This window comes from Talpa europaea, assembly GCF_964194135.1.
Source record: "Talpa europaea genome assembly, chromosome: 9".
NCBI classification, from domain to species: Eukaryota; Metazoa; Chordata; class Mammalia; order Eulipotyphla; family Talpidae; genus Talpa; species Talpa europaea.
The window spans coordinates 68,784,038-68,808,518 of NC_140076.1; the positions used below are offsets into that span (position 1 = coordinate 68,784,038).

Below are 24,481 nucleotides of genomic sequence, written 5' to 3' on the forward strand. Positions count from 1 at the left end.
GCTCGCGGCCTCACTCGAGAAGGCGACTCAGACCGACAATCTCTCGGCAATTTCCGGAGATGTCCGGGCTAGGCCCGAGAGTGGCGTCCTCTGGCGGCGAGAAGCGTCGCCACTCCCGACACCACTCCCGGGGCTGGGCTAGTGCGCGCAGACGCAGTTGCGCGCCCGCGGCCGTTCAGACCGGACGTGGTTGCTGCTGAGGTCAGTTCCGGCGGGTGACGGTGCGGACGGGTCAGAAGCGTAGAGGCGGCGGCAAAATGGCGGCGCCTGAGGAGCGGGATCTAACCCAGGAGCAGACAGAGAAGCTGCTGCAGTTTCAGGTAGCAGCGAGTACTCGGTGCAGCTAATACCGCCGCGGGCTGGGAAGTGGGTCCCTAGAGGAGCCCAGAACCTTCCTCAGATCAGGCTGGGGATCCTTCTCGGACCACAGGCGGCCCCCTCCCCCCAGCCACCAACTGCCCTGCTGCCCCCGGCCCCCGAGCCCCTGCCTGTCCCCGGCCTCCCAGCCATGACTGCAGTGAGACCCGCCTCTCTCTCCAGCCCCTCTCCCGTCAACGGGACAGCTTCCTTGGTTTCTCTTGGCGCCCCTCCGCACCCATCCTTCTCAGCTCGGTTACCGGACAAACGCTCTCCGCCCAACGCCTTTGCTCCTACCCGAGATGTCTGGTCCCCACCTCGGAGTTGATGTGGTTTCTGGTCTCTTGAAAGCCTCCCACTCCATTTCCACAAAGGCTTACTAAGTGAAGGCCTCTAGGTCGTCAGGTCCTGTGTTGGGCGCTCAGGTGGGGGAGGGGGCAGGCCTGGCCCCCGCCCCAAGGTGTAGGAGGACACAACGATAGAAGTGTCATCAGTGGCTTCTGTTGGGGTTTGTTAATCTGAGTTTACCCTGGACTCAGGTGCTTCACTCTGCTTGGGAGAGTGACTACCCAGTGACTTGAAGGAACCTGCCTCCTTTTAGTGGATGTTGGGTTAAGAACATTGGCACTAACCACCTAATGGCTTGACTGGAGAATTTGCTTGGAGTCGACCGCTAGTGTGGGTAACCTTGGCAATTCGGTACCGGGCTGCATACCCGTTTCCTAATTTCTAAAATACATATCTTAAGAATGTTTACTTCCTAAGGATGTTGTGGAGATCACATGATTTTGTAGATATCTGAAGGGCTTTGTAAAGTGTATAATGCTCCCAAAGAGTATTGATGCTATTAACCATTATTTAACGTAGGATGGAATTAAAATTAGTGGTGCATTTATTTATTAATGTAAAATGTGCTACTCATTTATTCCACTATGTTTACAAAGAACCTTCGTGCTCGGGTACCACTAATTAGAATACCATTTATTTATGATATTATAAGTACTTTACTAAACACTTAGTGTATGTTATTGCCTTTAGCACCACAACACTACGAGACTCATACATACCATTACAGTCCCTGTTTTACAGAAGAGAGATGTGAGGCTTAAGAAGTAACATGCTGGGCCTCCCCGGTGGCACAGCGGTTGAGCGCTGGGTTGTGAAGCTGCCCGCAGCCTCTGCAGCGCCGGTTCCATCCCCGGCTGCTCCCCGGCCACAGAGGAGGGTCCCACATGGCGCGCAGACCTCTCCTGCCGCCTTCTGCTCCCCTCAGCAGTGTGCTTCGGTCCTTCTGCCTGCTCTGCTCCCCGCTCTGGCTCTGGTGAATTCTCTCACCCTCTCGCGCTTCTGACTGTACCCAGTGCTTGTATAAATAAATAAACAATAATTAATAAATAAATAAATAATAAATCTTTAAAAAAAAGAAAAAAAGAAGTAACATGCTAGGTTACACAGCTAGTAAGTGGTGTCCAGTTGAAGCCAGGACCAATTTTCCAGAACTGTTTCTGAACTTTTGACTTGTGAGCTGTACAACCTGTGTAAGTATCAAAGAACAATTGAGAATGGAATACAAATGCTGTGATATTCAGGATGTCTTTTTTTTTTTTTTTTTTTTGGTACTTTGTCAGTTTTCCCTTGATTAAAGTTCACTGTACTTTTTTTTTAAAGATTTATTTATTTATTTATACAAGCACTGGGTACAGTCAAGCGCGGGAGGATGAGAGAATTCACCAGAGCCAGAGGGGAGAGCAGAGCAGGCAGACTGATGAAGCACACTGCTGAGGGGAGCAGCGGGCAGCAGGAGAGGTCTGCGCGCCATATGGGACCCTCGCCTGGCGGCGGGGAATCGAACCAGCGCTGCAGAGGCTGCGGGCAGCTTCGCAACCCAGCGCTCAACCACTGCGCCACTGGGGAGGCCCACTGTACTTACTTTTGACGGTTTTTTTTCCCCCTCTTAAGTTGAGCAAAGGGTTAGAAGTATATAAATGGGGAAAATATATGTTAGAAATCGTTGGCCTTTGCTTGGAGTTTTGAGTTAAAGAAATTGATGCACAGCAAATTAGAATCAGAGTGAATAGACAACAGGCTTCCACTTTGTGTAGACCACTAATTTCAGAGTTTTCTTTAACTTTGTCAGGGCATTGTTGCCCCATACAACTCTTCAGGATTAAGCCCCAGTATTTCAGTGTGATGGATGTGGTGATGTGAGTTGTAAGTCATGATGTGCTTACTGTGGTACTGGAAAAATAAGAATATGCAGTAGTATTTCTGAGGTAAAGTATTTAGAAACCTCCGTTTGAATTTTCATGGACATCTTTACCAATAAGAGCTGAGTAGCAGGGTACAGTTGTATCAAGATTGCTTTGTGAAATTGGATTTGAAAAGGCAAAGCATTTTGTATTTATCTGTTCTTTAAGCATCTGCTAGATCAGGTTCATCATCCTGATGCCATTCACCATTCTTTGACACTTAGATAATGTCAAGTATTATACCAGGTATTGGATGTACATTAACTCCTTTAAACCTCTTAATAACACTGTTAATTTCAATTCATTTTATTAATGACAAAATGGGTTCTGAGAGGTCAAGTAACTTGCACAAGTAGTAATTGGCAGAGATTTAGAAATGCATACTCATAACCACCTTGTTTGTAACCTGGTGGAGAAGTCAGATACATACAGGAATGGTGAATATCCTGAAATATATTTAATTACATATAACTTAGGGGTTAGCAGTTAATTAAGTGTCTTATGTACCTTGGGAATGGTTCATCCTCATAGTAGTCTTGTCAAGTTCCTTAGGTAGTATGCTGCCTTCTAAGTAGAGAGATCTGTTGAAGTATTTGCTCCAGGTCATTTAAGTTATTAAGTAGTGGAGATGGAATCAGAATTAGAAATCTATGGGATTGGGTCTGGATCTGGACTTCAAGCCTGGGCTATTTCTACTGTATTTTGCTACTTTAAAGAGGAATGAATTTCAATAGGTGGTGAGCAGAACATGTTCAAAGCTAAAGTACCAACTCAAGCAAGGTTATGGAGATGGAAAAGTAAGAGGTATGTTTGTTGTGATGGATTTAGAGAATTAGAAATGGAAAATAAGTTTGTAGAGGTAAATTAGAGCCACATTTTGGAGGTTTTTCAAAACTGCACAATTTTTTAAATTTTAGGTATGGGAGCCATTAAATGATTTTTTCAATTAGAGAGTGATGGAACTCTAGTTTCAGGTTTGCCTCACTAACAGTATAAAACTCATCCGTGGAATCTCCACAGGGGTCAGGACAGAATCAGGTGACATTGTTAGGAACGTGTTCCTAAAATGTTTTTTCATTTGATAATGTTAAAATTATCAAAATAAAGTATTTCAGAAATCTCAGGTTTCCTGTCTTATTTTTGTGTGACTTGTGACTTGACTGGAACTCCCTAGGGTATATTTATCATGCCTCTCAGTCTTTTTGATATCTTCTAAGATTTTTCTAGTTATCCTTGTCTCCTGTTTATTTTGGAACCAACATAATGTAGACATTAGGTTTTTAAGCTGTTTCAAATGGGAAAGAGGTTTTAAGAATAGCGTTGGGCAAGTATAAAGAAAGTTTTATTGAAGTCCAGTTTCCCCAAATTTCCAAATATAGCAGATTCTCCTAGTGTCTTGATTTACTGCCTCTAAGCTGTTGTTTGACCACCTGAAGAAGGATGACATGGACACAGAGAGAAGGGACTAAATGGGTCATATACATGGCCTTTTCTGCTTATTCCGGAATGAGACTTTTTTTCTCTTAAGTGATTCTGATCCTTGTTGGTTGCGGGGAAGGATGGGGTGAAGGCTGGAGGCTTGCAGGTAGAAGAATTCACCAGAGAAAGCGTGGAGAACAGAAAAGGGGGATTTATTGAATTACATTGCTGAGAGGAGTAGTGGGCAAGGTTCAGGGGTCCTCTGTGCTGAGAGGGTCCCCATGTTCTATACTCTAGGCATCAGTGGTTGGGTAAGATAGCTAGCCTTGGCCTGTCCTGACTAGATCTGGATCATCAGCTTAATTCCCTTCCCATGGCAGTCCCATCCCCTTATCCATTCCAGCCTCCCAAACTTGCCTGCTAAGCAGGGATTGGGTGCTTAGTTTTTTTGTTTTGTTTTTTAAGATTTATTTATTTAGTTATACAAGCACTAGGTACAGTCGGAAGTGCGGGAGGGTGAGAGGATTCACCAGAGCCAGAGTAGGGAGCAGAACAGGCAGAAGGACCGAAGAACACTGCTGAGGGGAGCAGCGGGCACGGCAGGAGAGGTCTGCGCGCCATGTGGGACCCTGACCGGCAGTCGAACTGAGCCCAGCACTCAGCTGCTGCGCCACCAGGGGAGGCCCTGGGTGCTTAGTTTTTAACTTTAAGTAATGATACTACTTCATTTTCCTTTTATTTTATTATTTTTTTTAAAGATATACAAGAACTGGGGTACAGGCCAGAGGTAGTTGGGGGTGGGGGTGAAAGGGTTTGCCAGAGACAGAGTGGAGAACAGAACAGGCAGATTGTCTGAAATACACTGCTGAGGGGAGCAGCGGGTGAGTCAGGAGAGGTCTGCTGTGCCATGTGGGTCACCTCCCTGGCCGGGGATCGAACTTCTGCTACAGTGGCTACAGATAGCTTCATAGGTTGCGTCTTAACCCCTTGCGCTACCAGGGAGGGAGGCCCTACATTTTCCTTTTAAATTATAGAAAATTAAATCTGAACTGAATGATATAACTAATTGCTATAGACTCAAACTTGTAACTCGTTTTGAAAATCTCATTTTGGCTTCATTTGACCATTACCTAAAGGGAAAAAAATACATGTGCTTTTTGTTCGTGTATTTTTTTTTTTTAATTGTAAAGTGATCTATTTGAATTTTTCGTTAGGAAATTTGGTATTATGGAAAAAATAAGAGTTTTGAAACTGTGGGCAGACCTGAGTTTGTCTTTAGACTTAGCTTCTGATCAGTACTCTGATCTTGGGCAAGTTTTTACTTCCCTGAATCTTTCCTTATCTATGAAATGGGCATACTATTATCTAATTCACAGGATGAATTGTTTTTAACTTTAAGGAAAATCTACTAAGTAATGCATACTTATTGCAAGTCTGCAACATAAAATTGTACAAAAAGGTAATTAGCTGTCACCTTGTTGGGAGAAAAGGATGTCCGGAACAAACTCCATAAACACAGGTTTTCTGGACTTCACCCCCACCCCAGATCAAGGAGGTCCAAGACACCAAGGATTACAAATCCCATAATGTCATCAGCACTGAAGGTAGGATTGCTGGGAATTGAAGGTGGAGTTAAGCAGCCAGTCTTGGTATATAATCAGACATGGACTTTAGGGGTCCTAGGTTTTCCACCAGCTTTCAGCATGCTTTTGGGGTCCCAGCTCAGTTAAATTGGTAGGATGCATTTACCAGTCTCTCTCTTTTTCCCGTAGTCATTCCTTTTTTCATTTTCCCTTTTTGTAAATAAACCCTTTATTAATCTTTTTATGTATGCCTGCAGTTGAGTCTCATTATAAGTCCTTTTTAAGTACATGGCTGAGAATCCATTCAGGCCACCCCATTTCACATTGGGGGTTGCCCTGTAACAGTCTTATTCCTTGTTGCCAGTTTGTTGTGTATCTTTGTAAATACACTTTTTTCTTCTGTATATACAAAGATGCTTAATGGATAAACTCTTACTCTAATTTATACCCAGGTATATTTGCTCTTATCAGTTGAGTTGTATTCTTGACAAGATTAAGTTGGGCTTGCTCCTAAACCAATGTATACTGGTTCTTTTTGCACTGTCAATATATTGTGTAAACCAATAAAGTATCAATGCAAAAAGTTTGGTGACATGAAAACTAAATTAAATGCCTTGGAAAGGCTGTTTAGATGCATTTCACTGGAAAATTGTTGAAGTATGTATGGACGAGATAACTTTGGGAATAATCCTTTTTTTTTTTAAAGATTTATTTATTTATGCATACAAGAGCTGGGGTAAAGGCCAGAGTTATGGGGGGTGAGAGGATTCACCAGAGACAGAGTGGGGAACAGAACAGGCAGATTGAAATACACTGCTGAGGGAAGCAGCAGGCGAGTCAGGAGAGGTCTGTCGCGCCAGGTGGGTTGCTCCCTGGCCGGCCGGGGATCAAACTTGTGCTTCATAGGCTGTGTCTTAACCCCTTGTGCCACCAGGGAGGCCCCGAATAATCCTTTTTGATGCATGATTGTGCTCTTACTACTTGGCAAGTGTTCAAGGTTGCACTCAACTTCAAGAAATCAAATCCATATCTATGGATATGGTTTATGTTAGAAAAGACTAGAGAATGCTAGTGGACACATTCTCTAAAGGGATAGGCTTTCATTAAAAGATTGCTGCATAAATATATATGCTTTATGTTTAAATGAAATATTTAAGTAATATATGGAATGTTTTTATTTTTCATTTTAAGCGATCTCTAAATTAGTTGTCTAGTTATGGTTCCAGTTCTCTTTGGGGAAGAGAACTTCTGCTGTCTTTCTCTTTCTCCCCCCCCCCCTTTTTTTTAAGATTGATTTATTTACACATGCAAGAGCTGGGGTACAGGCCAGAGATGCAGGGGGTAAGCGGATTCACCAGAGACAGAGTAGGGAACAGAACAGGCAGATTGACCAAAGTACACTGCTGAGGGGAGAAGTGGGCGAGTCAGGAGAGGTCTGCTGCACCATGTGGATAGCTCCCCGGCTGGCCGGGGATCGAACTTGTGCTGCAGAGGCTGCGGATAGCTTCATAGGTTGCATCTTAACCTCTTGTGCCACCAGGGAGGCCCTCTGCTGTCTTTCTCTTAGGGAGACAATACCATATATTTCGGAAAGGCAGCACAGCATGGTAAGTAGTCGTGAAGACTGGCTCTGAAGTAAGAAAATTCTGGGCTCTTCAATTACTAATGTGACTTCAGGCAAGTTATTTAACTTCTCTGTCTTAGTTTCTTCATCTGTGCACTAATATTACCTAACTTAGAAGTTGTTGCAGTAAATGAAATGTTAATATATCCAAAGCACAGGAAAATATTAAGCACTTAAGTGTTAAATATTATTTTAATCTCTAGTTTTTAAAACACTGATGGACAATCAGGTTGTTTTGTAACAATGTGATTCACATGAGTAGTACTGCGGTCAGTATCTTTATACATATACTTTTGTTGCATTCTCAGTCAACTCTTATTCAGCACCTGCTACTGCTAGTTACAGTTCTAGGTGCAGGGTACAGCAGCATATTAAACATAATTCCTACCCTTGTGGAGCTCATATTCTAGTGGGCGGAGACAAAGAAAAGTCAGTATAAGTAAGGGAAATGTGTACTACCTTAACAATAAGTGCTGTGGGAGAAAAATAAATAGAAAGTTTCAAGGAGGGGGGTGTTTCATTTTAAATAGGATAATCAAGGGATGGCCTTACTGAGAAACTGAGAAAGTCATTTGTGTGAAAATCTGAAGGAAATAGAAAACAAATCATGTGACTAGGGAAAGAGAATTCCAGATAGAGGGAATAAGGTATGCAAGAACCCTAAGGCATGGTCTCAGGGACTTCATCCAGGAATAGCAACGTGGCTACATGGCTAGAAGTGAAAGTGGGTGGAAGAAAGGTAGTAGGAGATAAGTCAGAGAAAGGCAAAACCAGTTCATAGAAGGCCTTGTAGGCTGTTGTAAAAATTTTTGCTTTAACCTGAGGTAAGGCATCTAACTGTGGGAAGACTTTGAATAATGACAGGATTTATGGTTTATTGGGTCACTTTGGCTGTTTCCTCGAGGACGGTCTGAAGAAAGAGAAGGGGGTCCAGTTAGGAGATTTTTGCAGTGAATAAGGACTTCTTGGGCCAGGATGGAGTAATCATGAGGAAGAGTTGGATTCTGAATATATTTTGAAGGCAAAATGGACAGGACTTACTTTCTTCTTCTTCTTTTTTTTTTTTTTTTAAAGATTTATTTATTTATTTATTTATACACGCACTGGATACAGTCACAAGTGCGGGAGGGTGAGAGAATTCGCCAGAGCCAGAGCGGGGAGCAGAGCAGGCAGACTGATGAAGTACACTGCTGAGGGGAGCAGCGGGCAGCTGGAGAGGTCTGTGTGCCATGTGGGACCCTCCTCCGGTGGCCGGGGAGCAGCCAGGGATGGAACCGGCGCTGCAGAGGCTGCGGGCAGCTTCGCAACCCAGCGCTCAACTGCTGCACCACCAGGGAGGCCCTGGATAGGACTTTCTAAGGGATTATATGTGAGGTGAGAGAAAAAGGGAGAAAACAAGGGTATCTAAGATTTTTTAGCTAAGTAACTGGAAGGGTGGAAGATTTATTAACTGAGATAAGGAAAGCTAAAGGAGATGGATGTTTGGGTGTGAGGATGAAATAAGCTCAGTTTTGGTCATGTAAAATTGGAAATTTCCAAGTGAAGATGACTGACTGGATATACTCGTATTGAGTGCAGGTTAATGATCTAGGCCAGCAATAAGAAGTTGGAAATCATCTGCATTAGATAATATTTATCTGTAGAAAAGATCAGAAGGCTAAGCCCCAAAGCATTTCAATCTCGAACATTCTAAGGATATAATGAGGACCTTGGCACAGGAGACTAAAGTGGCAAATATGGTAGGAAGAAAACCAGGTATTGTCCTAGAATGAAATACCTTGAGGAATGAGCAGCTCTCTGGATTTGCATTGTGGCAGTCATTGATGGTCTTTGCCAAAAGTTTTTTTAGGATCTTGGGGAGGTTTGGTTGGAGTGAGCTCAAGAGAAAAAAGCATGAGAAATTGGAGATTCCTACAGGTTTTGCTCTCAAAAGAAAAGAGTGGGAAGAATCTGGGGTGAAGTAAAGGGATTGTTTTTTGTTTTGTTTTTTAATTTGGATGGAATGTTGGCATGTGTGAGTGCTAATGAAGAACATGTTTTAAAAAGAAATCTTGGGGCCTCCCAGATGGTGCAGGGGGTTAAGATACAATCTATGAAGCTATTTACAGCCACTGCAGCACAAGTTCAGTCCCCGGCCTGCCAGGGAGCATCCCATATGGCACAGCAGACCTCTTCTGACTCGCCCACGGCTCCCCTCAACAGTGTATTTCAGTCAATCTGCCTATTCTGTTCCCTACTCTGTCTCTGGTGAATCCTCTCACCCCCTCACACCTCTGGCCTGTACCCCAGTTCTTGTATTCATAATAAATAAATCTTTAAAAAAAAAAAAGAAATCTTGGTGCAGAGGAAGGAGAATTGCTATTATGATACTCTTGAATACGTGAAGGGGGGATAGGATCAGATACAAGATGAGAAGGAATTGGCCTTTGCCAGGAGTTTGGATAAGTTTGTCCATAGTAAAAAAAAAAAAAGGTGGACATGGCACAGATGATGCATATAGATGGGTTGATGTGCTGGTTAAAGCTTTTGATTAAAGTCTCTGTGAAATAGGAAACATGATCATTAAGAATAAGGATGGAGGAGATGATATTGGAAGTTTGAGAAGAGAAGATGTGGTCATCTAGGAAAATGGGAATGAATTGACTAGACAAGTAGTATGAAGGCTGGACATTATTACAGAGCCACTTGAAGTTATCCATCATAAATTTATTTAAGAACAGTCAGCCTTTAAAAAAAAAAAAAAGAACAGTCACCTTTAGCTGTTGAGGGTACAGTGCAGTGTAGGCAGAGATTTGGAATTTAAGAAGATTGTGATTTAGGGCCTCCCCAGGTGGCTCAGGCGGTTGAGCGCAGCGCTGTGAGGCTGTCTGCAGTCTCTGCAGCACTGATTTGATCCCGGCCACCTGGCCGGCTCCCACATGGCGCAGCAGACCTCTCCTGTTTCACCCGCTGCTCCTCTCAGCAGTGTATTTCGTCAGTCTGCCTGTTCTGTTCCCTGCTCTGTCTCTGGTGAATCCTCTCACCCTCCCGCGAATCTGGCCTGTACCCCAGTTCTTGTATAAATAAATAAATAAACAAACAAACAGATAAATCTTTAAAAAAAAAAAAAGATTGTGAGGGCCTCCCCGGTGGCGCAGCGGTTGAGCGCTGGGTTGCGAAGCTGCCCGCAGCCTCTGCAGCGCCGGTTGAATCCCCGGCTGCACCCCGGCCACCAGAGGAGGGTCCCACATGGCGCGCAGACCTCTCCTGCCACCCGCTGCTCCCCTCAGCAGTGTACTTCGGTCCTTCTGCCTGCTCTGCTCCCCGCTCTGGCTCTGGTGAATTCTCTCACCCTCCCGCGCTTCTGACTGTACCCAGTGCATGTATAAACAAAAAACAAACAAACAAATAAATAAATAAATAAATAAAAAAGATTGTGGTTTAGCATGTAGGAATGTGATTGTGATGTGATTGTGATAGAGTGGGAAAGGAGTTAAGGATATGTGCAAGAGAGTGGTTATAGTATCTGCCTGTAGAATTTATGATGCGCGAGATGGAAAGTGAGTAGAGGAGAGGTATGAGGTACAGTGAAAAGGTAGAAGAATTAATGGAATGTAAGGCCCATAGATTGAAGAATTTAGAGATAGAGCATTAGGAGGAGGAAACTGAAAAGGTAGAAAGATAATAGTGGGAGAGTGTGGAAGGGCTTGCAGTTATTTATAATGGTGAGGTCTAGCTTTGACCCCAGAATAAGGTGGGTAAGGACTTGAGAGACCAAAACATTAGAAGTTATACAAATGGTGATATCACCAGGACACCAGCAGAGTTGTAGAGAATGATGGGAATCTAGGAGCTAAAATTTTAGAGTGAAAGGCAATGATTTGGATTGAGTAAATGATCTCAAGAGGGAAAGGAGACTGAGTGGTATACATTGATTAAATTTTGAGATTTGGAGAGGTTTTTGATGTTATTAATTATTAAGCATTTATTGAGCATTTACTTTCTCCAGTGTGCTCTGGATCCATTGTGTTACTGATTTCTCCCTAGTAAACAAATGGTGTAGGTTTTTGTATTGGTAAATAAACTAGGGTCAGTAGATAACCTACCTTAGCTAGTGACAAGTGTAAAACTGTGGATTTTCTTTTTTCTTTTTTGTCACCTAGCACCACCTCTTTGGCCCTAAGTTTTGATCTCTTTTTAACTATGGGTGAGTAGGGTGGTAGAATAGCTAAGCGGCAATTTTGTAAAAGCACACAGCAAGTGAATTCCAAAGTGTGATTCTACTCCTGGACATCATTCTTTAGTCTCCTCCACATGAAGGTAGAAGTTTTTATGGTGAAGAGAAGTGGAATCCTCAGAAGTGGGAGTGAATAAGGACAGTTCTCATTTCTATATCCACATGTGTGAGAGAGAAAATGAGGGGAGAGAGGGCCTCCCTGGTGGCACAGGTGGTTGAGCGCAGCACTGTGAAACTGTGTGCAGCCTCTGTAGCACTTGTTTGATCCTGGCCAACCAGCGAGCGTCCCACATGGCACAGCAGACTTCTCCTGTCTCGCCCGCTGCTACCCTCAGCAATGTATTCCGTCATTCTGCCTGTTCTGCTCCCCGCTCTGTCTCTGAATCCTCTCACCCTCCCACGCATCTGGCCTGTACCCCGGTTCTTGTATAAATAAATAAATAAATCTTTAAAGAAAAGAAAAGAGGGCCTCCCCGGTGGCACAGCGGTTGAGTGCTGGGTTGCGAAGCTGCCCGCAGCCTCTGCAGCGCCGGTTTAATCCCCTGCTGCTCCCTGGCCACCGGAGAAGGGTCCCACATGGCGCGCAGACCTGTCCTGCCACCCGCTGCACCCCTCAGCAGTGTACCTCGGTCCTTCTGCCTGCTCTGCTCCCCGCTCTGGCTCTGGTGAATTCTCTCACCCTCCTGCGTTTCTGACTGTACCCAGTGCTTGTATAAATAAATAAATCTTAAAAAAAAAATAAGTTATTAAAGAAAAGAAAAGAAAACGAGGGGAGAGACGTCTTCAGAGGAAGTATCTTCCAAAGGTGAAGCAAGTTTCAGTTAGAAATTCGAAGTGAAGAAAATGTTCAGAGAATTTAGGGATATGGGAAATGTTGCTGATACAATAGGACTTGTATTTCTGTAGAATAGAGTCCTAAAAATGCGTTACTGGGTCAAAACAAATGTTATTTGTACATTTAAATAACCACTGTCAGACTGCTTTCAAGGGAGCTTCCACAGTTTGCACTCCCACCAAGAGGCTGTGAGAGACCTGTTCCCTCACACCTTAGCAGTATTGGGTGGTATCTTTTTTCGATTTCTGCCCCTCTGATAAAGTTCTCATTTTGATTTGCTTTTCTAAAGTGGTAGTGGTGTTTGCAGTCAGTTGAATTTAAATAGCTAATGCAGACACTTGTTTTAAGCTGTTTCAAATAGGAAAGAGGAGGAACATAAGAGACATGGGTTTAGCAGCTTTTTTAAATTCAGGTATTGGTTACATCAACACCTTGGTTAATGTAAGATTAGCTTTCTGACCAGGTTGGTTGCAGAATAAAAGAAGTTATTTTAAGATTGAATTCCATTGTTCATTAACTTTTTTTTTTTTTAAGAGTTATTTATTTATACAAGCACTAGGTACAGTCAGAAGCGCAGGAGGGTGAGAGAATTCACCAGAGCCAGAGAGGGGGAGCAGAGCAGGCAGAAGGACCGAAGTACACTGCTGAGGGGAGCAGTGGGTAGCAGGAGAGGTCTGCATGCCATGTGGGGCCCTCCTCCGGTGGCCGGGGAGCAGCTGGGGATCGAACCAGCGCTGCAGAGGCTGCGGGCAGCTTCGCAACCCAGCGCTCTACCGCTGCGCCACCGGGGAGGCCCTCTTCATTAACTCTTGATTATGAATGGATTGAACTTCTTTTGGATCTTAGTTATTGTCAGTTGTCTATCCTTTGTTCATTTTCTGTTGAATTTCTTGATACTTTCTTATTAGTTTCAAGGAATTCTCTATATAAAAAAGGGACAAAAACAGTTTTTGTAAATATTTTGCTTTGTAGAATATATAATATGCTATGTAAGTGTTCAGTATTTGTCTTTCTTCATTCGGATTTGCTTTACTACACATAATTCCTTTGAATTCTTCCATTTTGCTATAAATGGCAACATTATATCTTAAAAAAAAAAAGATTTATGCATCCAGGAGCTAGCGTGTAAGGGGGGGGGTGTGTCTAGGGGAGGGTGTGAGAGGATTCACCAGAGACAGGGTGGGGAGCAGAACAGGAGGATTTACTGAAATACACTGCTGAGGGGAGCAGTGGGCGAAGCTGGAGAAGTCTGCTGCACCATGTAGGCCAGCTCCCTGGTCAGCGGTCGAACTTGCTGCAGTGGCTGCCAAAAGCCTCATAGTGCTGAGCCTCAACTCCTTGCGCCACCAGGGAGCCCCATTTTGTCTTTTTTTTGTGGCTAAGTAGTATTCCACAGTGTGGATATATCACATCTTAATCCACTACTCTCTGGTGAGTAGTAGGTTGTTTCCATGTCCTATATAAATATATTGAGGTAGGTCCTTCTAGTCCCATTTTGTTTAGAGTTTTTATCAAAAAATTCTGGGTGCTCAGTCTTAACAAAGGCTTTCTCTGCATCTGTTGATATTATGTAATTTTTGTCAGTACTTTTGTTGATACCATGTATTACATTGATAATGAATATTAAATTATCCTTGCACTGCCAGAGTAAATCACATTTGGTCATGATGTATAATCCTTTTGATATATTGTTGAATTTGATTTACTAATATTTTGAAGATTTTTCATCATTGTTCATCAGGGATATTAGTCTGTAATCTTCTTGTATTGTCTTTAATCTGGTTTTGCTGTTAAGATAATGTTGGTGTTGTAAAATATGTTAAGAAGTGTTCCCTCCTCTTGGTTTTTAGAAGTAATTTGAGCATGATGGGCTTAACTTCTTTAAAGATTTGACAGAATTTGTAAAGCCATCTGGCCATGGGCTTTTTATAAAGAATGAGTGAGTTTTTCAGTTTCCCTACTTGGCTTTTGGATTTTCTGTTTTGTCTAAGATGCTTTCCACTTAATGAGGTTATACAAATGTTCTCTTTTCTTCAAAATATTTTATTGTTTTCCTTTTTTATTTATTTATTTTTTTGAAGATTTATTTATTTATTTATACAAGCAGTGGGTACAGTCAGAAGTGTGGGAGGGTGAGACAATTCACCAGAGCCAGAGCAGAGAACAGAACAGGCAGACGACGAAGTACACCGCTGAGGGGAGCAGCGGGCAGCAGGAGAGGTCTGCGCGCCATGTGGGACCCTCCCCCAGCGGCCAGGGATGAACCGGCGCTGCAGAAGCTGTGGGCAGCTTTGCAACACAGCACTCAACTGCTGCGCCACCAGGGAGGCCCTGTTTTCCTTTTAAAATCAGATTTTTAATCTATGAGGAATTTTTTTTTTGTATGTACAAGGTAAGAAACTAACTTCACTCTTTTCTAGAAGGCACTGTAGGTAAGCCACACTGATTCCCCCCAACTCTTTATCATACTGTATTTTGTTTCACTAAACTGTTTTCTGGTACCATTAATTAGTAACAATAGCTTTATATAAAAAGTGTTACTATCTGATGGGACAAGACACCTATTTTTTTTTTTTAAATTGTTGATCCTTACAGATTATTTCATATAACATTTACACATCATTTTTGTGTAACTGTGGAGTTAATGGAATTGCATAAAGTATATATGTATTCATTTGGGACTTGCTCACATACAGGAGCAGTTACAGCCCTTCATTTGGATGTCACATTTCCTTCAAAATGTATTTTGTAACTTCATATAGATTTTTTTTTTTTTTAGAGGCATGGTTTATTTATTTGTTTGTTTGTTTGTTTATACATGCACTGGGTACAGTCAGGAGCGCGGGAGGGTGAGAGAATTCACCAGAGCCACAGCGGGGAACAGAACAGGCAGAAGGACCGAAGTACACTGCTGAGGGGAGCAGCGGGCGGCAGGAGAGGTCTGCGCGCCATGTGGGACCCTCCTCCAGTGGCCGGGGAGCAGCCGGTGATCGAACCGGCGCCGCAGAGGCCGCAGGCAGCTTCGCAGCCCAGAGCTCAACCGCTGCGCCACCGGGGAGGCCCCAACTTCATATAGATTTTGAAGTTTTGTAACTTCGTATAGATTTTAATCATACTAATTAAACATGTCTAAGCGTTTTGTGGTTTGGGTCACCATTTTGAATAAGGATATTTTTTATTTCTCTACCTGGTTGCTAAAAGAAAGAAATGCTGTTGATTTTTATATATTTCTATCCAGTTTCTTATGTTTTATGGTTATTACTAATATTTTTCTATATTATCTCTTTGACTCTTTTTGATAACTTGATTGAGATATAACTCACTTACCACAAAATTAGCCCTTTAAAAGTATACAATTCAGTGGATTTTACTGTATTTACTGAGTTGTGCAGTCATCACCACTACTTCCAGAAACTTTCATCACCCCGGAAAGAAACGCATACCCATTAGCAGTACCTCCCCATCCTCCTTTCCTTCTAGCCTCTGGCACCTTCTCATTTATATTCCGTCATGGATTCGTCTTTTTGGGGCATATAATATAAATAGAACCATATATTGTATCGCCTTTTGTATTTGTCTTCTTTCACTTAAGAGTCATGTTTCCCAGGTTCACCTGTGTTGTGCTCTATATCAGTGTGTCATTCTTTTTTATAGCTGAACAGTATTCCATTGTGTGAATAAGCCACATTTTTTTATTCACTCATCAGGTGATGGACATTTGGATTGTTTCCAAATGTTTCTACTTTTCAGCTATTAATGCTACTGTGAATATTTGTATACAAATTTTTGTGTGTCCATATTTTCATTTCTTCCTCAGAGTGGAATCTCTGGGTCATATGATAATTGTATTTGACTTTTGAGATATCGCCAAACTTTTCCCAAAGCTGCTATACCAGTTTTCCCCACCAATAGGATGCAAAGATTCCAATTTCTTCAGATCCTCACTAACATCCATCATCCATTTTGATTATAAACATTCTAGTAAGTGAATTGATAATTGTTTTCCATTTCCTAATGACTAAAATGATGTTGAGCATCTTTTCATATGCTTACTGTTCATTTTTTTAAAGATTGATTTATTTATGCATACAAGAACTGGGGTGTAGGCCAGAGGTGTGGGGTGGAGGGTGAAAGTATTCACCAGAGACAGAGTGGGGAGCAGAAAAGGCAGAACTAGTGAAATACATTGCTGAGGGGAGCAGCTGGTGCGACAGGAGAGGTCTTCTGTGGGTCAGTTTCCTGGCTGGAGATCGAACACATGCTACAGTGGCTGCCTATAGCTCAGTAGCGCTGAGTCTTTAACCTTTACATCACCAGGGAGGCCCTTGCTGTTCATTTTTAAATCTTTTTTTCAAGAAATGTCTGTTCAGATCCTTTGCCTATTTTTTAATTGGGTTGTCTTTTATGTTGGGTTGTAAAAGATCTTTATTGTAGATTAAGTTCTTTATCAGATATTCATTGGCAAAAATATTCTGCCATTTAGATTGTCTTCTCACTTGAATGGCGCCTTTGTGATTTTTAAATTTGATGAAATCCGTTTCATTTTATTTTTTTGTTGCTTATGCTTTTAGTGTGATATCTTAGAAACCATGGACTAATCTAGGGTTATAAAGACTTATACCTATGTTGTTTTCTATTACTTAAGAGTTTTGTAGTTTCAAAATCCATTTTTAGCTAATGATGTAAAGTAGGGGTCTCATTTCATCTTTTGCATGCAAATATCCTGTTTCCCCAGCACCATTTGTTGAAAAAAGTACTCTTTACCTATTGAATGATCCTAGATCGTTTTAAAAAATTACTTAACCATAAATATGGGTTTATTTCTGGACTCTCTTCCAGTAATCTGTATCTATCCTTATGCTAGTACTATAGCACTAGCATAGTCTTGACTATTGCAGCTGTGTGGTAAGTGTGAAATGAGGATGTGGAGTGCTCCAGCTTTGTTCTTTTTAAAAATTGCTTTGAGTACTCTGGGTCCTTTTCATTTCCAAGGTAATAAGTTTAGGTTCGCCTTGTCAATTTCTGCAAAAAGGCAGCTAGAATTTTGATAGGGATTGCTCTTTGCTTTGTAAGTTAATAGGAGGAATGTAAACATCGTAATATTAAGTCTTCCTATTTATGAACATGGCTAATTCCATTGTTTAAATAATCTTTAATTTCTCAATGATACTTTGTAGTTTTTGTGTATATCTTACACATTTATTGTTAAATTTATCCCTAAGTATCATTTTTTTTAGTGCAACAGCTATTGAAAAGTGCGGTGAAATTTGTTGGAAAATATTTTATTCTTTTTGATGGTATTGTAAAAGAAAGCACTCTTAATTTTATATTCAGATTGTTATGATGGTATATTGAAGTAGAACTGATTTTCATATATTGATCTTGTATCATGCAAATCTTGTGAACTTAGTATTAGTTCTTAGGGTTGTTTTTTCAGATTTCATAGGATTTTCTATGTACAAGGTCCTGTCATCTGTGAATAGACATTGTTTTACTTTCTGATCTGGATGCCCTTTTGTTTTGTTCTTGCTTATTTGTTCTAATAGTATAATGCTGAATAGAAGCAGTGAGAGCAAATATCCTAGTTGTGTTCCTGGTCTGGTGTGGGGAGGGGACATTTAGTTTTTCACCTATGTTGGCTATGAGTGGTTTCTTAGATGTCCTCTCTCAGGGTGGGGAAATGCCCTTCTATTTCTTGTTTAAGTTTTTATTATGGGAGGGTATTTTGAATTTTTATGATGGTTTAAATGAGACAACACATGAAAAGTACCTGATACATATTAGAGCTTTATGAGAAAGGGGGTAGTTCTGGAGACTGTTCAGTACACACATGTTCTCTTACGTGTCTCTTTATTTTTCTGGGGAATATTTAATGAAGGGTGAAACTAAGAATTTGTAAAAACATTGTCCTTTTCAAAATTGGAATTTTGGATATAAGAAATAGTTGTCAGGTAGCCTAAAATGTACTTGACAGTGCAAGTCCTTTTCAAAAAGGATGTGGGAAAAGATATTACATAGAGATTTTGTCTGTTACAATTCAAATGTACAGAATTAAATCCATCATTCAGAAATTCAAAATGTAGACATTAAATGCTGTGGGGTTTTTTCACATCAAAGTTCAAATTTAACTTACAGATTTACTATCTTTAACACATGATTCATAAGTCTAATATTAATATATTTCATTGCCTTTTTACTTAGCCTTTTCATATGCAAAAGTTTGACACTCATTCTCTCATTTCATCCTTATTATTGTGACTCCTAAAAAGATAAGCAGTTCCCTTCTGATCACCTGTGTGGTTACAGTGTTACAGTATGTACAATAAAGGCAGTATAATTAGACTTTTTTCTTTTAATTATTAGTGGGTTTTTTTTAAAAACAAATTTATTCTCAAACTAGCTGTTGGTGGCAATAGATTTTACGGTGGGGATGGAATTAAAGATTCCCATTGCCTCAGGCACAAAAACAATTTACTTTCTGCCAGATACTGTAATTCCATGTGACCAGGGGCCTTTCCCTGTGGCCTTTACTTTGAGTTCCTTGAGTTTCTTCTGCTCCTCTTTCTGTTTGACTGCCTTATTTTACTCCTTGGACATACTGCCTTCCAATTTTTTGGCTTGGTAGAAAAAATAGAGCAGTATGATGTAATGCTGAATTTGACCTGGTAGTTTTGAATCTTAATTGGATATATCAGACTGTTTTATCCTGAAATAAATGTTTGTGTGTATTATACGTATTTTCTGATGTTGTCAGTTACAAAGTTCTAGACCAACCCAGATCAGAACTCACTGATCCCATACCTGCTGCATTGATCTTAACTCACCAAAAAGAAACAAAAGTTCTTGGAGAAATGGTTGATTTTAGTTCTAGATAGAATATGCAACAAGATGAGTGTAAAAAATCATGTCAGAAAGCTAAAAAAGTAGGGCCTCCCTTGGTGGTGCAGCGGTTGAGCACTGGGCTGCGAGGCTACCCACAGCCTCTGCAGTGCCGATTCGTTCCCCGGCCACCAGCGAGAGTCCCACAAAAAAAAAAAAAAAAGAAAAGGCTAAAAAAGTAACTAAGACTACAGGGGCCATGGCAAAATGACAAGTCTTTTATAAGAAATAAAACAAAATTCTTAAAAACTAGAAAGGAAAATCTTCACTATGTCTCTCTCTCTGACCCATCCAGGCATTTGTGATCAGGTTTTTCAGTTTTAGGGTTATTTCTTCAGAATAGGTTGGGCATCTGTGTTTGTTTATGCACTCCTCTAAATGTTTTAAAGAATAATATTTGTGTAATTGACAGAGTAGTAGAAATTCAAATTATTATGAGTAAAGGATTACCTCTATGGCAGATAATCTTTTAGAAGCAAATCTTTGAGCATTGATAAAGACTAATTTTTTTCAGTTTTCTGTTGGGCCATTTAATGTATTTCCAAACTCTAGTTGCCATTTTTCCTGTGTACTTTTGCTTAAAATGAATAGCAAAAATTTAATAAAGATGAAGTTTTGATGTTAACTGCTTCTAGTTGTGTTTGTATTTTTAATCTACCATTTGAGAAAGTGCCAGAAGTAAAATATAGCAGAAATCACTGAGATACCTTTTAGCTTTGGATTTTCTCACCTTAAAAATTAAGAAAATTTTCTCACTGCCTTAGGATATATTTTTTTAAGCCTTCTAGAAGGCTGATTTTTATTTTTATTTATTTATTTATTTTTTATACAAGCACTGGGTACAGTCAGAAACGCAGGAGGGTGAGAGAATTCACCAGAGCCAGAGCGGGGAACAGAACAGGCAGACTGACAAAATACACTGCAGAGGGGAACAGCGGGTGGCAAGAGATCTGCGTGCCATGTGGGACCCTCGCAAGTGGCCGGGGATTGAACCGGCGCTGCAGAGGCTGCCAGCAGCTTCTCAGCCCAGTGCTCAACCTCTGCGCCACCGGGGAGGCCCTATTTATTTTTTTTTTAAGATTTATTTATGTATTTATTTATACAAGAACCGGGGTATAGTCCAGATGCACGGGAGGGTGAGAGGATTCACCAGAGACAGAGTGGGGAGCAGAACAGGCAGACTGATGAAATACACTGCTGAGGGGAGCAGCGGGCAAGCCATGTGGGTAGCTCTCTGGCTGGGGATCAAACTCGTGCTGCAGTTGCGTCTTAACCCCTTAACGCCACCAGGGAGGCCCTAAACATTAATTTTTGGGAGAAATGGGAAAACAAAAAATCTAGTTGACCATGTTCTCATCTTGCAACATGTTATAGGGTCAGAGGCCTATATTAGGAACTTGGCCATTTAAGATCCATGATAGTTCATTAACCCTTGTAGACCTGAGTTTCCATATATGTAAAGTGATTAATATTTATAACCTAACAGGGTTGTTACAAGGATGGATTTTAAAAAGCACATACTATAGGCAGCCGTCCTTCTGCACACCCGTGACTATGCAGGTGCTTCTTTCACCAGCTCTCACCTTTCCACAGGGCAGCAGCCTCCTGCCTGCCTATGACCTGTACCAGGCTGGGGCTTCTCTTAACTGATCTCCCTCAGTGGAGGCAGCTCTCCTCAAGGCCACCGCAGGCAACCATGCAGACCTCTCTCAGCAAACCTGTCCCTTTCAAGGCAGTTCTTTCTGCCCTCTAGTGTCGTGCAGTGTCTTTTACTCTCCTATCCTTTTCTCTAATAAACCTGCTCTTTTAAATTAAAAAAAAAAAATGTAAAATAAAAAGCACACACTACAGTGTTTTTCTCATAGAGGCTTAATAAAGTGTTGAATCTAAATCCTAGAACATTCTATAATGTTTATGCACCAGATCATGCATAAATATATACATATACATCACACATCTTACACATGTTAGGTTTTAGAAGTTGATTTCAAACCACTTTGAACATAATGTAGTTGCAGATTGTGTCAGCCTGGAAGGTGGAGAGGGAACAGGAAAGACGAGGCTCTCAGATGACTTTTGGAAGACTCATGAAGTTTGGTTTCTTACAGTGTTTTTCATAAAGAAGAAAACATGTCATTAAACAACTTTATTGTTTCATTCTGAGTAGTAAAGTCACATTAAGAAAAGCTGAAGAGGGCCTCCCCGTGGCAAAGCAGTTGAGCGCTGGGTTGCAAAGCTGCCCGAAGCCTCTGCAGCGCCGGTTCCATCCCCGGCTGCTCCCCGGCCACCGGGCGAGGGTCCCACATGGCGCGCAGACCTCTCCTGCCGCCCGCTGCTCCCCTCAGCAGTGTACTTCGGTCCTTCTGCCTGCTCTGCTCCCTGCTCTGGCTCTGGTGAATTCTCGCACCCTCCCACACTTCTGTCTGTACCCAGTGCTTGTATAAATAAATAAATAAATCTTTTAAAAAAAAAAAGAAAAGCTGAAGATGGGCCAAAATTTTTTTTTCATTTTTTAGCATGTAAATGAATGTTTTAGTTTACACACAAAAATGTTTTGTGTAAATGAAAGGATAAGAGATTGAAATAAGAATTGAATAAAAGGTGATTTGTTTGGTTCCCAGAAAATAAACGGACTGTAGTACTTGAGAATCTCTTAAACAAGTTCAGGCTTTATCCCACAATATTTTTTTTAAGATTTATTTATTTATACATGCAAGAACTGAGGTACAGGCCAGAGGTGGGGGGGGGGTGAGAGGATTCACCAGAGACAGAGTGGGGAACAGAACAGGCAGACTGACTGAAACACACTGCTGAGGGGAGCAGTGGGAGAGTCAGAGAGGCCTGCTGCGCCATGTGGGTTGCTCCCTGGCCAGCTGGGGATCGAACTCGTGCTGCAGAGGCTACGGATTGCTTCATAGTGCGGTGCTCAACCCCTTGTGCCACCAGGGAAGGCTTCACAATGTTTTTTCAGTGTCTTCCCCCCCGCCCCAATTTTTTATGCGGTTAAATACATATAAAATTTACCATCTTAACCATTTTAAATGTACATTTAGTGGTAGTAAATACCTTCATAATATTGTAACCATTGCTAATATTCATTACCATAATGCCTGTAAAACTGAAACCCCATACCTATTAAACAATTCTCCATTTCCTGCAAATGGCCAACAGACATATGAAAAAATGTTCAATATCACTTGTAATCAGGGAAATGCAAATCAAAACTACCATGAGATACCATCTTACACCAGTGAGAATGGCACATATTAAAAAAACTAGCAACAACAAATGTTGGCGAGGGTGTGGAGAAAAAGGAACTCTCCTGCACTGTTGGTGGGAATGCAAACTGGTCCAACCACTGTGGAGAGCTGTGTGGAGATTTCTGGACCTACTAAACATAGAGCTTCCATATGATCCAGCAATTCCACTCCTAGGTATTTACCCAAAGGACACAGAAACATCAATTCCAAAGAACACCTGCACCCCTATGTTTATAGCAGCACTGTTTACAATAGCTAAGCTTTGGAAACAACCCAAATGCCCAAAAATAGATGACTGGATCAGGAAGATATGGTATATATATACCATGGAATATTACTCAGCATTCAAAAAAGATAAACACATGCAATTTGCAGCAACATGGATGGCGCTGGAAGGGATCATGCTCAGCGAAATAAGCCAAAAAGAAAAAGAAAAATACCGGATGGTCTCGCTCATAGCAGGAATCTAGAAAACTTAAATAAGGGATCAGGAAAATGAATATAAGAAAGTGAAAATCAAAATCAACAAAAAACTATGAACCAGAGACACTTTTTGGGGGTGGGGGCAGGGAGGGGAGGGATTGGGGTCAGAATGGGGCATGTGCAGTTGTATGAGGGAATATAAAAATAAAATTTATTATTTAAAAAAAAAAACACAATTCTCCATTTCCCTTTTCTCCTAACCGTTGGCATCCACCATTCTACTGTGTCTGATTTTGACTAAATATCGCATATAAGTGGACTCATACAGTCTTTGCTTTTATATGACTAGCTGTTTGACTTAGCATAATGTCCTCAAAGTTCATCCATGTTGCAGTATACTATAGAATTTTCTTTCCTTTTGAAGTCTGAATAATATCCAGTTGGATGTGTATACCATATTTTCTTCTGTCAGTGGACACTTGGGTTTTAAAACATTTTAGCTATTATAAATAATGCTGCTATAAACATGGGACTACAAATAGCTCTTCAAGAGTGTTCAATTACCAGAAGTGGAATTGCTGTATCATAGGGTAATTCTATTTTAATTTTTTGAGGAACCCACCATACTGATTTCTGTAGTGGAGGTACCTTGCAGTTTACTTTTCCACCAGCTGCACAAGGGTTCCAGTTTCTCCACATCCTGACCACTTTTCTTTTCCTTTTTTTTTTTTTTAAGTACTAGCTATCCACTAGGTATGAAGAAATAGCTCATTATAGTTTTGATTTGCATTTCCCTAATGATTAGTGGTGTTGAGATCTTTTCAGATGTTTATTGGTCATTTGTATATGTTTTGGGAAAATGTCTATTCATTTCCTTTGCTCATTTTTGTATCAGGGTGGGTTTTGTGGTTTTGCTTGTTCTTTTTTCCTCAGTTCTGTGTGAGAACTTTAATTATAATTTAGAACCTTGGTGTAATCACTTCATTTCCTGAAGAGACTTCAGATTTCATTTCTCCAGCCTCTACCAGAGAAGGCATACTGCTTATTGCAAAAAGCAAAGCTATCTGTATAGGAAGAAGAGAACAAATATTCACGATTTTAGCCAAATTTCTCTCTGGGAGTCACTGAGAAAAAAGTTAAATGTGTATCCTCAACAAACTACAGTTAACAAGCCATTTGGAATTTAGAGAATTGAGATTTCATACTAACCTCTTACAGAGTTTGTTAGTATAAACATATGAGGTATGGAAAGACAAACACTTCTTAGGAAAGCAAGGTGATTACGTTATAGTTATCCAATTCCAATCCACATAGTTGAAAAAGACATCTGTTTAAAACACTATGCTGGGGGCCTCCCCGGTGGCACAGCGGTTGAGCGCTGGGTTGCGAAGCTGCCCGAAGCCTCTGCAGCACTGGTTCGATCCCCAGCTGCTCCCCGGCCACCGGAGGAGGGTCCCACCTGGCGCAGACCTCTCCTGCCGCCTGCTGCTCCCCTCAGCAGTGTACTTTGGTCCTTCTGCCTGCTCTGCTCCCGGCTCTGGTGAATTCTCTCACCCTCCTGCGCTTCTGACTGTACCCAGTGCATGTATAAACAAAACAAACAAACAAATAAATAAATAAATAAAAACATGCCTCT

At 41.3% G+C, this 24,481-nt stretch overlaps 1 protein-coding gene across 1 annotated transcript in view; it reads left to right on the top strand.

The window, feature by feature from the left end:
• Positions 1-257: 257 nt before the first annotated feature.
• The window catches only part of FAF2 (Fas associated factor family member 2), a gene marked incomplete at its 5' end in the record, with an annotated part of 50,943 nt that continues 26,719 nt past the window's right edge, over positions 258-24,481 (top strand). The window contains one exon of the mRNA XM_084243624.1: positions 258-320. Within this exon, the coding sequence (XP_084099750.1) occupies positions 258-320 (63 nt within the window). The remainder of the gene's footprint in view (positions 321-24,481) is intronic.